Below are 13,208 nucleotides of genomic sequence, written 5' to 3'. Positions count from 1 at the left end.
TTTCTTTTTCTTCAAAAGTAACAGAAATACTTTGCTCATTAGTGGATCCACATTTATTTTTTTCTTTTACTTCTTGTGTAAGGTTGGTGCTATCATCAACTGTTAAATTTGGCAAAAAATGTTATGCCACTGTCCTCAACGGACGTGACGAGCAATCAAAATCGAGCAAGTTAACTAGTTTTTACCCTTGCGGCTGACTTCAGAGTTGACGTTCACCCTTTTCCTCAGAGGCAGTGAAAACGAATTTGAAGACATAAATGTCCTCAGTGTCTGGGTATATTTTAAGAGTGATGCCTATTTCATTTTATGACACCATCTGTTAACCTCCTAGATAGCCATATCTGTTATGGCCCCAGAGTGATACATACATAATTCAGAAATATCTGATTTGAATTCCATATTGATTTAGTTGGAAATTATCTTTCACAATTATAGGAAATAACTGGCATATTACTGTACTATAAATTTAAATGTAAATCTCTAAACGTATTGTCTCTTTTAACCATTTCTTATGATCCATTCTGTTCCTAATCTTGGCAATATGATGCCTTTGAATGCAATAGTGATATAGTGCATTTTTGAGTTGTAGCATGTATTTTAATCATACAGCTGAAGGAAAATGTATAATGTATTATTCAGAATCTCTTCAAAAATATAGGCATCATTCTAAAAGATAATGTCATATTTTCTGGTATGTGGGACATAACCCAGAATCCCATGAGATCTAAGTCCATATTTAACAAACATCTGAGCTGGAAGTCTGTCCAGTATGGTTCAAAATCTCAGAGTGACGCTCTATTTGCTCCTACCCTTATCTTAGGAATGAAACTTTTTGAACCTATGAAAGTTCTTCTGCTTCTGGATTTAGGAGAGATGCAGAGCTGTCCTAATATTTTAGTTGTTTCCAGCAAATAGCAAATAATAGGTCGAACATTGTGGTAGATGTACACTGAGACTTTGAAGAGATTTTTATACACCTACTGTCAAAGGTGGCAGCAACAAAAGCTTGAATAAAATGGCAACTTTATGGCTTTGAAAATAGAATATTTCACTCTCTCTTTCATAGAAATGCTTGACACTGCATTTCCCTCTCCTTGAAAGATGAAACTCATCTCTGCATAAGTCAGAGGAATGTGTAGATACATCACATCAAACCCAACGATCCTTTCTCTGATCTTCTGCAAAATGCAAGATTTACAGTATATCCAACAATTAGGGGTGCAACGGATCACAAAACTCACAGTTTGGATCGTTTCACAGTTTTGAGTCATGGATCAGATCATTTTTGCATCAGGAGAAAGAAAAAACTGATTCAAAAATAACTTGGCTTTCCATATATTGTGTAAAGCAATATCTTCTTCCTTTAAAGGTAGGGTTGGTAATGTTGGAAAGCTAGCAAGAGAGCTAGCAAGATTTGAAAATAGCACCTCCTCCTGCCTCCTCTAAGTTCCACCCCGCTGCTCCCCTTCCCGTCAGTGAGTCCGTCCAAGCCACGCCCCCACAAACCGGCAACAGCGACAGGTGAAGACTGTGCACGCGCGAAGTAGGCAGGGAGAGAGGGGGGCGGATGCAGAATTAGACATGAAGGCACCTGATTGGTTTTTGCTTTTCGGTGCGAAGAGCATGGATTGGTCGTAGTTTTATCAGTCCTGTGGCTGCCACAGAGGTCTGATTTTCCAGAGGTTCCTTTTTCTAAAGACATAATGTATTGATACCTCTGATAATAGAAGGACCATTTCACCCAGTATAACAAAAAGTGCTTCTGAACAGGATTACCAACCCTACCTTTAAACATAGTAGCAAACGAAACAATAGCCTGTGTCCACATCATCAAAACTTGATGATAACTAACTGCAGCTAAGCTTGTTCAATGAGCCACTAAACAAACATTCACTTCATTTAGAAAAGTGCACCAGTTAGCAGATTAGCTAGCCAATTAGCTGCTCAGCTGCAACACATTAAACAGCACGTAAACATACCTGAAGATGTCACTTCAGACTCGATGCTGGTTTGGTTGTTTCTCTTCAAAATCCCTGTTAGCGACATGCTGTCTGTCCATGACTTGTTCTTACAGCAATTTGCTTACTTTGACTCCAATGAGACATTAAATTTTGCAATTAATTCATGGTTCATGTGCGTGCCAAACCGTGGGGGGTGATCCGTACGGATCATGGATCAACTACATTCCATTACACCACTACCAACAATTAAATTAATTACTCCAATCAACCAGCAATCTGCACAGTTCATCTTCTGGTTCCTCTATATAGTCACCTAGCAGTGAAGCTTGTTGTATGGGAATCCTCTGTGCTGTTCAGGAGATAATTAGAAATTTCAAGAGTGTTTTGCACTCTGTTTGGGGTGATTTAAAAGTGTCTGGGAAGCATGGTGTGCTGTCAGCTGCCTTCAGTTACTAGTTAATTTAATTCTGATAGAGACTTCCACTCCCCAATATCACACACTGATTTATACACATGCAGCCACACCACAGAAACACACTGTTGCTGCCTTCATTTAGTTTTGTTTTGCAGCCGTACACACACACACACACACACACACACACACACACACACACACACACACACACACACACACACACACACACACACACACACACACACACACACACACACACAGACACACAACCACCTTCAGTTCCACTAGAAGAAAATGAACAATCATTTATGCAGTAGGCCTAATCTTCAGTCTTTGTTAATGTCACATTTTGGAATCACGCTGAGACCATTAGAAGTGCAAAGTGCTCCTTGTGAGTACTGAACTGCTCCCTCTCTTATCTTGCTTGACTACATGAGCAATCACATTCTTGGAGTGCTGACACTAGGAATAATGTCCTCAGACTGTGTTACTAGCTTTATTATCAATATCAAATATCACAACTGCTTTTGTTGGTTCTGTGAACAGCTCCTGCACTGTAGCTCAATGAAGTTTTTCATTACACTGTTAAAATGAAGCATCAGTTGAAGAGACATGGCCTTCGCAAGTAGTTATTCTATACAGCAATTTAGATGTGTGATATTACAAGTGCTTTGTATTTTCCAGCAATTACTTGTACTCTTCATTACATATAAAATCTATGCTAGAAGCAAGAGACAGAAACCTTTGATATAATCAGGATAACACCTACCACATGAATGAAAAGAGCACATGTAACTTGGAGTTACATGCAAGGGATGTCAGCCCCTCACTGCTCTTTTACAAGGATAGCATAGGCCAATGATTCTGGCTCTGCTGAATGCAAAAGGTGCCTGTTAGACTCAACAGTCAACAGTCTGCAACCTCTCAAGGGAGAAATAACATATATTGATTAATTCTGTGAATTAAGGCAAATCATGGAGTACTTTAAAAGCCTGTAAGAAAACCTAACAAACTGAAGTATACTGTCACCAAGATTTACGAACCTACATGAACAGCAAACAAGAAAATCAGCGCTCGGTGCAATTACATTGACTACAGTGAAACAGTTAACTTTCCTTTTACTGAAAACTTAACCTGTGTGATCACATACATTTTATAATTCCAAATTATGAGGTGAAAACTTCTGTGTTTTTGACTTTAGTAGACAATAGTCGCAAAGGCCATTGCCTTTAACACCAAATTGTTCATGGACATTCCTGACGAAGGCTCATACCCGAAGTACAGTTTTTAACATGTCCTGCCCTTAAAATAAAGGCATTTTATTTTTTCCAAGATGAGTGCCTTGGTGTCTTCCTATTTTCAATGTTGTTCATGGACATTGTTTGATTTTTATCAGATAAATGAAAGCTATTAAAAGCATGTAAGAAAAAAGGAATGGCTAATGGCTATCTTATTATTTTATTATTTTTTGCGGAACAGAAAAGTACAGTTAATATTTTATATCTAATATCTGTCATCTGATATGCCCTGTCCATTATAGTTATTTCAGCAAGCCATTAAAATAGTTGGGGTATAATCTAGCTCCATGTTTGGCATGGTAAATCACTAAGCAGACACTGGTGGTGCTCGGTTTCAAGCTGTAATGTCCAGAGCTATTTGATGCACAGAGCATCGAGTCTCAATTGGAATACTGTAGTATCGAATAGGCCAGTACACCCATAGAGGGACAGTTTTTTTTGCACAGAAGCTTTCTATAACACAGCTTCCCATCTAGCCATGATAAAATAATAAAACCGGTATGTACACTGAAATCAATGTGTGGAGAAGCCATATAAACACAAGGCCAGTGATCAGTCAAACAGAAAGGTGAGAGATAGTCTGCCCATGACTTTTCCTCTTGCTTTTTCAGTTACTTACTGTGGCTAGTGATGTGTACCAACATGTCCTTTGCCTTCTTTTTTTTCTGAAACGCTACACTTTGACCACACTCTTTGCTACCTCACCTCAAATAAGCAGAGATAGGATGAATATACGTAACTACATTTGTTAGGTCGGGAAGTCAGTAATGTCTTTTGGCCTTTCAGAGAATAAATCTTATTTGAAAGGAAGATAGATAGTCATCTGATGTCAAGAAATTTTGAATGTGTTGTATTAAGTTTATAGCAAAGAAATGTCATCAAAAATCCAAAAGGTAACTTTAGATGAGGCTGAAAAGCTTTTGTGAGCACACACTAATTTGTGTGTTCACAATATACAAGTAGTACTGGAAGAACTGACATTCAGATACTGGTCTACATGCTAGTCATGACCTTATATCTTTGGATATTAACTCAGCTCTCCGTAAACATCTTTACCTATCTGTTTTTAAATACATTATCAAAGTTGAGCATTGATACTGACAGGTGAAATTCATTTATGTAATCTTTGGCAGTATTTTCCTTGTAAACATCTTGTTTCCATTTGTGCTTATGTTTGTGGGCAAGACCGTGAGATTTTCAATACATACATTTTATAGCAGTTACCTTAACTACAATATAATTGCGTCAAGCCAGCAGAAATAAACCAAAAGTATATAATAAGAAATTGCTTCCCTAACACTGACCATGAATTTTTCATTTTGCCTGCGGAATATACATGATTGCAGAAAGTAACACAATTTGGTGGCACTTAACTAGAGGATTATAGCCATCAATATTAGATGAACAAGTTCTCCCCCAAGTTAATGAAATCTGTGGATGTATGCCCATATTAGGAGAAGAGACCGAGTGTCCCTTCACTCTTGAATCGCTACATTGATAATTGAAAGGCCACCGGAAACAAGAACCAATGTGTAACTAAAGATGAACTTAAGCCAGGTCTACAAGACATATTTTGCTGCTCTGCCTTTTAAGTAACAATGGATGTCTGATTAGAATATACACTGGTACTGTTGTAAGCTTGTAAATATTATTGATGATAAAGCTTGTAAGGGTAAGGTAGAAACAGAGCACTAGACCACAGCCTGTTACAGCAGACAATACTATTATTATTACAATAATAATAGTAATAATAGTAGTGTTAGTGTTACTAGTATTGCAGTGTGTGTTAGTAGTTGTAATAGTGTGTTGTCCACTGAAACAGTTTCTCTGATGAACAGAGAGGCCATTGCATAGCCTTGGGACAAACACTGTAAAAGTACCAGCTCATTTTCTTTGGGGACATTTAGAAGGCGAGCTGCAGAGGACCTAAAGGAATACGTGAGGGGACAGAACATGATTAATATCTGGGATGCAGGGAGGAGCCAAAACATTTAGTACCTTAAAAATCTTGATCAGGACTTCATTATGTTGCAGCCTGCAGACGATAATACATTTTTGATGACTAATTTACTGTGCAAACAATTCCAGTCCTTCCTTTTTGTGTCAGTTATGTTTCAGTCCCATAATAATTGAGAGAGGGTGTGAGGCATATAGCAAAAATGGTCCATAAAATTGTTGCAAAAGTTGTTTTATGACTGGTTTTATGAGTGATTGGTAATTGTATTGTTGTCCTATAATTCGGTTTTACAAGAATGTATGTGTTTATTCTACATAATTATTCTCAAGGTTTTTAGGTACTGTATATATGATAGTCCTGTCCTGTAGATACACAAAAGCACTAAAAGTGTACCTAAATATGGACATTTCTTACAGCAGACATTTGTGTGTGTGTGTGTGTGTGTGTGTGTGTTTGTGTGTGTGTGTGTGTGTGTGTGTGTGTGTGTGTGTGTGTGTGTGTGTGATGTATGAAAGCTCATTTTAGAACTTCACATCAGTCTAACTTCTACATTTCTCTAAATCGTGACTCTAAATGTCAATTTGTAGCACCTAAGAGCACATTAGCTGTCAGATTTGCTCGTAACTCAAAATATGGATATTGGATGAGTATATCCTTATACATACCTACATTTATTTTGGCAGTACATGTCAGTAATGTCTTTTTGGTCTTTTGGGGAATAAATTATATTTTACTAAAATATTGAATTTGTTGAAATAAGTTCACAGCAAAGACATGTCATCAGAAATCCACTTTTAATGAGGATGCTTTTTTGGGAACATACCACATATGTTATTCCTTAAAACACTGATTTGAGTCTTTTGATGGTAGAGAATCATTATGATAACCTAAATGATTGCAAAGCAATAATTGAAAGTCATGTGAAATCTCTTGTAGTCCTTTTTTTCTTCTTTTTTCACACACACCTTCCTGAGGTCACACAGCATTCACATTATCTCATGTTGCAGTTATGCTGTATAATATACACACATATTGGATCCATTCCTTGTTCTCCAAAGGTTGACACTGCCATCATTACTAAGAAGCATAAACAAAGACTGTGGATTTACTAAATTGTGCTCCCTCAGCCATGTCGCCTCCTTGTCCTCTTTGTTGTCCCAGTCTCTCATTTGTTCCCACCACCTCTGTGTCACAAACACATATAACTGTTGTTATTCTGCAGTTAACTGAGCCAGTTTGTTCTTTAGTCTCTTTTGTGGCATTAAATATGTGCAAATCACATGCTGGAAGCAAACCTTCAAACTGGGAGGCTCTTTGTAAACAGACATTTATAAATCTACAACATCATGATGTTTTGTTTTTTATTAAGAAAACAAATCATCATTATACACAATAGTAGATATTAATAACTTATAAATTGGCTCTGCTTGTCTGCTAATGAAATTTGAATCATGGTAGGTTGGGGTTGTAGCGCGTGCTAATTTCGTCACAGATCAAAGAAATACCTCACCTCAACTTCGCAAGTTGCCTCAGGCTAATGCATCTCATTCCTAATTGAGGGTCTTCTCCGACTCACTGAGTCAATATAAATGACTTTAATACTCACACCATTATTATTTCAAATCATTGTCAAAAAGGCGGGATAAATCATTGACTTATGCCCCGTTAATGTCAGAAAATTGCTCCATGCATTTTGCATTATTGACAGTTGGGTGCCTGAAAACAAGTAATGCTAATGACATAAACTGCCTGTGACCACAGTGTCCCTCCACCCCCCTCCTGCCTCTCTCTTTTCCTGTCTCAGACAAGCAGGCTCATCTGCACTGGATCATTTGCCGTCTCCTGATACGCTGTGGTTTATAGCCAATTATCTCTTGCGATCCATTATCGATTACAGTGTTATCTTTCTTGCATTGCTTAATCTTTTGGCACAGGAACATAGCAGCTCACGGGGGCTTGGAGTGGGGAGGGAGGGTGTGCTGGATACAAACTGCTTAGCGATGGGAACACTAGTTAAGATGGATGGGTGTTCATTTGCTTGTAAATGGGTACAGTTTAAATTCAAACCGTTTCAAACTGCCAGGGTGGCTTTTGATTTGTAGCTCTCTCTGTTAGGAATTAAAAACCACTACAATAGTCAATTTATCTAAGTGAGTGTTGATATTACTCTGAATGACTGATTTCCTTAGAGGTTAATATGATATTGTTTGTTTTGTTTTGTAAATCAACATGACTTACAGTAAAACAACTCAGTAATAAGATTGACTGAATATTGGGAACTCATTTTTTTTCTGTTTTTTTTTCCTCCGCAGTTGGGTTAATAACTTCGGTCATGAGGGTCTTGGCCTTCTCCTGGATGCTTTGGAGAAGCTGCTGGACAAGAAACAGTGAGTGAACTCCTTTGACATCTCTTTTTCTTCTCTGTCATTTTTTGCTCGTTTCATGTAATCAGAATATTTCTTTCAATTTCCCCCCTTTCTTCCAGGCAAGAGAATATTGATAAACGCAACCAGCATAAACTCATCCAGTGCTTGAAGGCTTTCATGAACAATAAGGTTTGTATGAGTCAATGAAAAAAAAAGCCAATCCACTCAATTGAACCATTAGAGAAAGAGCTCATTTAATATGAGTATGACTGCATGATGAAATTATATGACTTGGATACAATCCTAAACAATCTGAGATGAGTCAAAGGTAATATGTTGTTTAAAAGTTATCAGCTTGAATTTGTATTTACATTTGAATTCACTGGTGAAGTTTAAAAAAAAAAAAAAAAAAAAAAAAAACTCTTAATAGTAGCTCAAATGACCAGGAATCCAAAGCTGATTTGAATCTGGAGGATGATGAAGACTGGGATAATGGGAAGCTAATTTTACCATTTCCATCCCATAGTCTCAGATCTTTTAATTATCCTTTTTGGGAAGGTCTGGCTCATTTCTCAAAAGTGGCACACATTTCAAGGATAGATGAACTATTGATATTCCTACTCTTAGACTTAATCCCCACACGTGGTCATCTTTACCCACGCCTTCAGTTGTGGGGAGACTAAAAGGTGCAGGAGACTATAAGTATTTGTCCCTATAGTCCTGTCCTGAATTGAATTAATTCATCATCCTCTCCATTTTCTCCCATGGCCTCGTTGTCCCTCCTTTAAAGAAAATTAAGGCTAACTATAACTTGCGTACATAAGAACGTTTTTGTATAATTCATTTTTTACTTGAAGTGAGAGTTCTCCAGGAATGCAAATGCTCTCATTAATTTATGCCCAATGGACCATTTTACTACCCACTCTCCTCACTTTCATTGTCATTGTCTCACAGTATGGATTACAAAGGATCTTGGGGGATGAGCGGAGCCTTTTGCTGCTGGCTCGAGCCATTGACCCTAAACAGACCAACATGATGACAGAGATTGTCAAAATTCTCTCTGCTTTCTGTATTATTGGAGAAGAAAACATGTAAGTCATTTGTCACACTTGTTGTTACACATCCTGATCTTGCAAATGCATTTTCCTTGTCATGTCAACATTAAATCATGTGCCCGTCCACTCAACATGTAAATGATCTCAGAGTATTAAGTAAGAAAAGGAGTTTGTCACAGTTAAAGGGTCAGTTCACCTAATTGGGAGCCTCAGTTTTATTTGCAGAGGTTTTGAGATATTTGCAACTGAGACATTCTCTGCTGCCGCAAGACAATATGTGTGAATAGAAATCCATTTTTGATGCCCAGAGTGTGAAAAAAAAAAAAAAAACCTCAAAGTCTCTCTCCAGGAAATAGTCTCCCGATTGCTCAGGATAATCCGCCAACCTCGCTGTGGACAGTTTTCATTGGACTACAATTTTCTACTAGAGACATAGTCTAGACCTCTATTGACAGATACAGTATCTCAAAACATTTACAGCTAAAGCTAAAACTGTCTGCATGGCTAGATACCACAAAGAGTAAGTGGGACAGTATATATTTTTTGTGATTTGGGTGAACTGACCCTTTAAGTACTTTATCCCAGCCTCCATTCAAAGTTGTAAACAAGTTTTCAGTATTCAAAGTTGAGGAAGAGGAACATGTGCCTATCTTTCTTAGTACATCACTGCTGATATGGAAACAGCACAACACTGTTTCAAAATTCTGACTTATGACAAAAAAAAAAGATATGAGCTGTCTTTGCTACCTTTACACACTCTGTAATATATCTGAAACAGCAAGAGGTAAAGAGACGGCTGCTTCTTGTAAACACTGGAATATCACTATTGCTTCAATCTTGTCTCACTGGGTGGCATGTGCTCATAAAGAGATAGCAGTGCATGCATATGCTTATCCACTGTGTGCACATACTGTATTGCACTAACAGATGAGCTCAGAGAATATAGAAATCTGGTGGGTTACATGGTCAGTTGATGCGGTTTAATCTGTTTAATTTGTTGAACTACCCAGTGTAGTTTGCCACAGACACACAACCTGGGTGACAGCTTATAAATTGGATTTAGGAGAATGTTTTTTATTGTTTCCCACAGGGCCAGACTAGAATAACAATGGCACTTCAAAGTCAGTGTGTATGCAGTGGTGGAAATAAACAAACCCACAAATTCTGTTGGAGAAGCTGAGTTCAGCAGAGAGTCTCACATCTCTGACCATCCAAATAGGCCAGGCCTTTATGGTTGTAGTTCTGACCCTTGTTGCGACTGTGAATGGTTTCTAAAATGATTTTCTGTTTCTGATAATTGTATTCAATTCATTTTAAATGTCAAGATCATTTTTGTTATTTATTTTCCGTATTTCTTTATTTTTATTAAACCATTATATTCAGTAACCATTCCTTAGAAACTGTATATACGTGAAGCAAGCATTTATAGTATTGTGAGAGTATTCTTATTTGAAGAAAATATAGGCAAAGACAGAAAAAACATATAAAACCTGTTTTACTATACAGAAATAACAATTATTGTCTGTAAGCATTTACAACTTAGAGCATAAATCTATCCAAATACATGTCATACGCTTTAATGTTGACCTACTGAAGGGACTGCAGATGGTAATTAGCTTTAAGATAACTTTGGTACTATATAAAATAGTAACATTTAGTAGTTTAATACTGTACATGATCCCATTAAACATAATACTATGTCTACATCTTTAATTGTAATTATGATGTAGTTCATGAGGTATTTTTTAGTTTTGAGTAAAAGAAGAATGGATGGCAGAACTAGCTGCAGCCTCATACAGTATTTTGGCACTAATGGAAGTGTTGTTTTATGTAAACAGGTGATTAGTTTAATGGTGTTTACAGTTTACACAATGTTTATACGAGCCTTGCAGTCATGATTATTTAGATTCAACACACTTTTAGAAAACATTTTTAAATTAAATTTTAAAAATGTTACAATACATTAGTAATGACGCCAGTTGGTTTCAGTTTCTTGATTACTTTTGCTGATTGATACATTTGAATTGGAGTAATCTATAATGAATGCATGGTGCAGCAATTACAACAATTACACCTAAATGAAATACCTTCTGTTACTGTTATCACTCTTACATCTCAAACTCAGATTTATTTCTTGCATGTAAAAACATACGCACGTGCAAATACAGTGTCTTTAAGCAGGCACAGGTGTACAAATAGGACACATTTCGCTCTCTCCCTTCCTCTCTCTCTCTCTCTCTCTCTCTCAAAGTACTCAATAATAGGTTGAAATAAACATGGACAACCATGATCATAGCCCGACATTCAAACGTTCATATCCCGTAGAAATGAAAGCTAAAGCAGCTGAGGCGTCACTTTCTCGCTCAGAAAACTTCTCTGCCAACCAGTGTTGTGACGCTGGCTCATGTTCAACACCCACTTCAGCTGACAACATCAAAAGGGAACATGACAAGTTAAGCAGATCTATCTTGCCTGTTTTGAAGCGTCGTTTGAACTGGATTTAAAGCTACTCAGTATGTTGCTCCCTGTGCTTGACTGTGACTTTCTAACCCCTATCACAGAGCATGGCCATTCCATTTATCTGTGTGTCAAGCTTACTCCACACATACAGACCTTTTGGTCAGACACATTATCTCCCTTTGCTCATAAAGCGACTATTTTATATATATATATATTTTTATTTCTTCAAATAACGCGTGTGATCACATCCAGTATGCTTGTACACGTATCTATTTGCTGATCCATACAGCTAACATTTCAACTTTTAGCCTTGTCTATTTACTTTTTTATTAATTTACTTATTTATTGGAACAGCGAACGGAACATTTATAAAGCTGAGAGGTCTTTTGTACTCAAGTGAATAAGAGGGTTGAGGACAGTAATGCTTTTCAGTTTCTCTATTCATGAAGGCAAATGAAAAATGAGGTCTTGCAATGACAGAGAGACCACCTGTTGTGAAATATTTTGTATGCAGATGGTAAATCAGTGTTTACCTTAATTTGCGTAAGACATCAATTTACTTTTATCACAGTCTTCTGTGCATGTGTGTGTTAAGCACAAAATGTGTCTGGAATTGTCCAATGCTCTACTTAGCCAAGCTGCCTTGAGCCTTTGCAAGTACTCTAATTTGCTTAACATTTTAAAAGGTGTATTTACACATTAGCCAGTCCCTGCAATAATTTGCACCCTTTCTCACCCAGCCAAATACACTTTACCACAACTACCTTGACAACTAAACATATTTGCAATAAAACCCTGTTTTTTCTAACATCACCTTGGTAACAGCTCAAAATTGGATACTGCAGCAATAATAGGCCGGATTGCATACAAATAGATGGAAAGCATGGACAAGTGTCAGGGTGACCAAAGACTGGCCGAGTAAATGTCCACAACAGCACACAAGGGAAGATAAGATATATGGTGTTTGAGTTGAAAATTTGTGAGTAAATGTCCTGTCAGTGAGGTGATAAACGTGTTTGTTGACACTTGTGTTTGCCTTCTCTTTGTTCTTTGTTCTTTGTTTTGTTCCAGCCTGGATAAGATTCTAGCTGCAATGACAATCGCTGCAGAGAGGAACAATAAAGAGAGATTCGCTCCAATAGTGGAAGGACTGGAGAACCATGAGGCCCAGCAGCTCCAGGTTAAAAATTCAACACACACACACACACACACACACACACACACACACACACACACACACACACACACACACACACACACACACACACACACACACACACACACACACACACACACACACACACGCACAAAGAACCTGTTAACACCACTAATAATGATGCCTTCATTACATTACATTTATTAGATTATTTCTTTCCATTTTTCTTGCCAATCCAATGACCAACACAGAAACCACTATATAATTCTACAATACTGCTGTAATGTTGTTTTATTTTTTGTTTGCCTTGAATAGTCTTATGTACTGATTCATCCTGCCCACAGTGGGTAGAAACCTGGCACAATCCAGTGTCATTCCCACAAATTCTGTTTGGTCATGGAGACCACGTTTGATGCCAGACAACGCATAAATTGACAGATGTGTCACTGTGGGGCCCATTGTACCCAAGCCTCAGCTGTCTTAATACATGTGTTTTTCCTCTGCCTCTCTTCCTGTCTCTGCGTCCACTTGTCAACCTCA

At 37.6% G+C, this 13,208-nt stretch overlaps 1 protein-coding gene across 2 annotated transcripts in view; it reads left to right on the top strand.

Moving 5' to 3' along the window:
* diaph2 (diaphanous-related formin 2) overlaps nucleotides 1–13,208 on the top strand; it is a 367,046-nt gene that overhangs the window by 106,597 nt on the left and 247,241 nt on the right. For both annotated transcript variants that reach the window (XM_062425006.1, XM_062425005.1), the window contains exons 8-11: nucleotides 7,944–8,018; nucleotides 8,117–8,186; nucleotides 8,952–9,088; nucleotides 12,584–12,692. In XM_062425006.1, the coding sequence (XP_062280990.1) occupies nucleotides 7,944–8,018; nucleotides 8,117–8,186; nucleotides 8,952–9,088; nucleotides 12,584–12,692 (391 nt within the window). The remainder of the gene's footprint in view (nucleotides 1–7,943; nucleotides 8,019–8,116; nucleotides 8,187–8,951; nucleotides 9,089–12,583; nucleotides 12,693–13,208) is intronic.

Source organism: Scomber scombrus, chromosome 9 (genome assembly GCF_963691925.1).
Source record: "Scomber scombrus chromosome 9, fScoSco1.1, whole genome shotgun sequence".
In the NCBI taxonomy this organism is placed as follows: domain Eukaryota; kingdom Metazoa; phylum Chordata; class Actinopteri; order Scombriformes; family Scombridae; genus Scomber; species Scomber scombrus.
The sequence above is the reverse complement of the archived record's forward strand: the minus strand, read 5'-3'. Positions and strand labels throughout refer to the sequence as shown.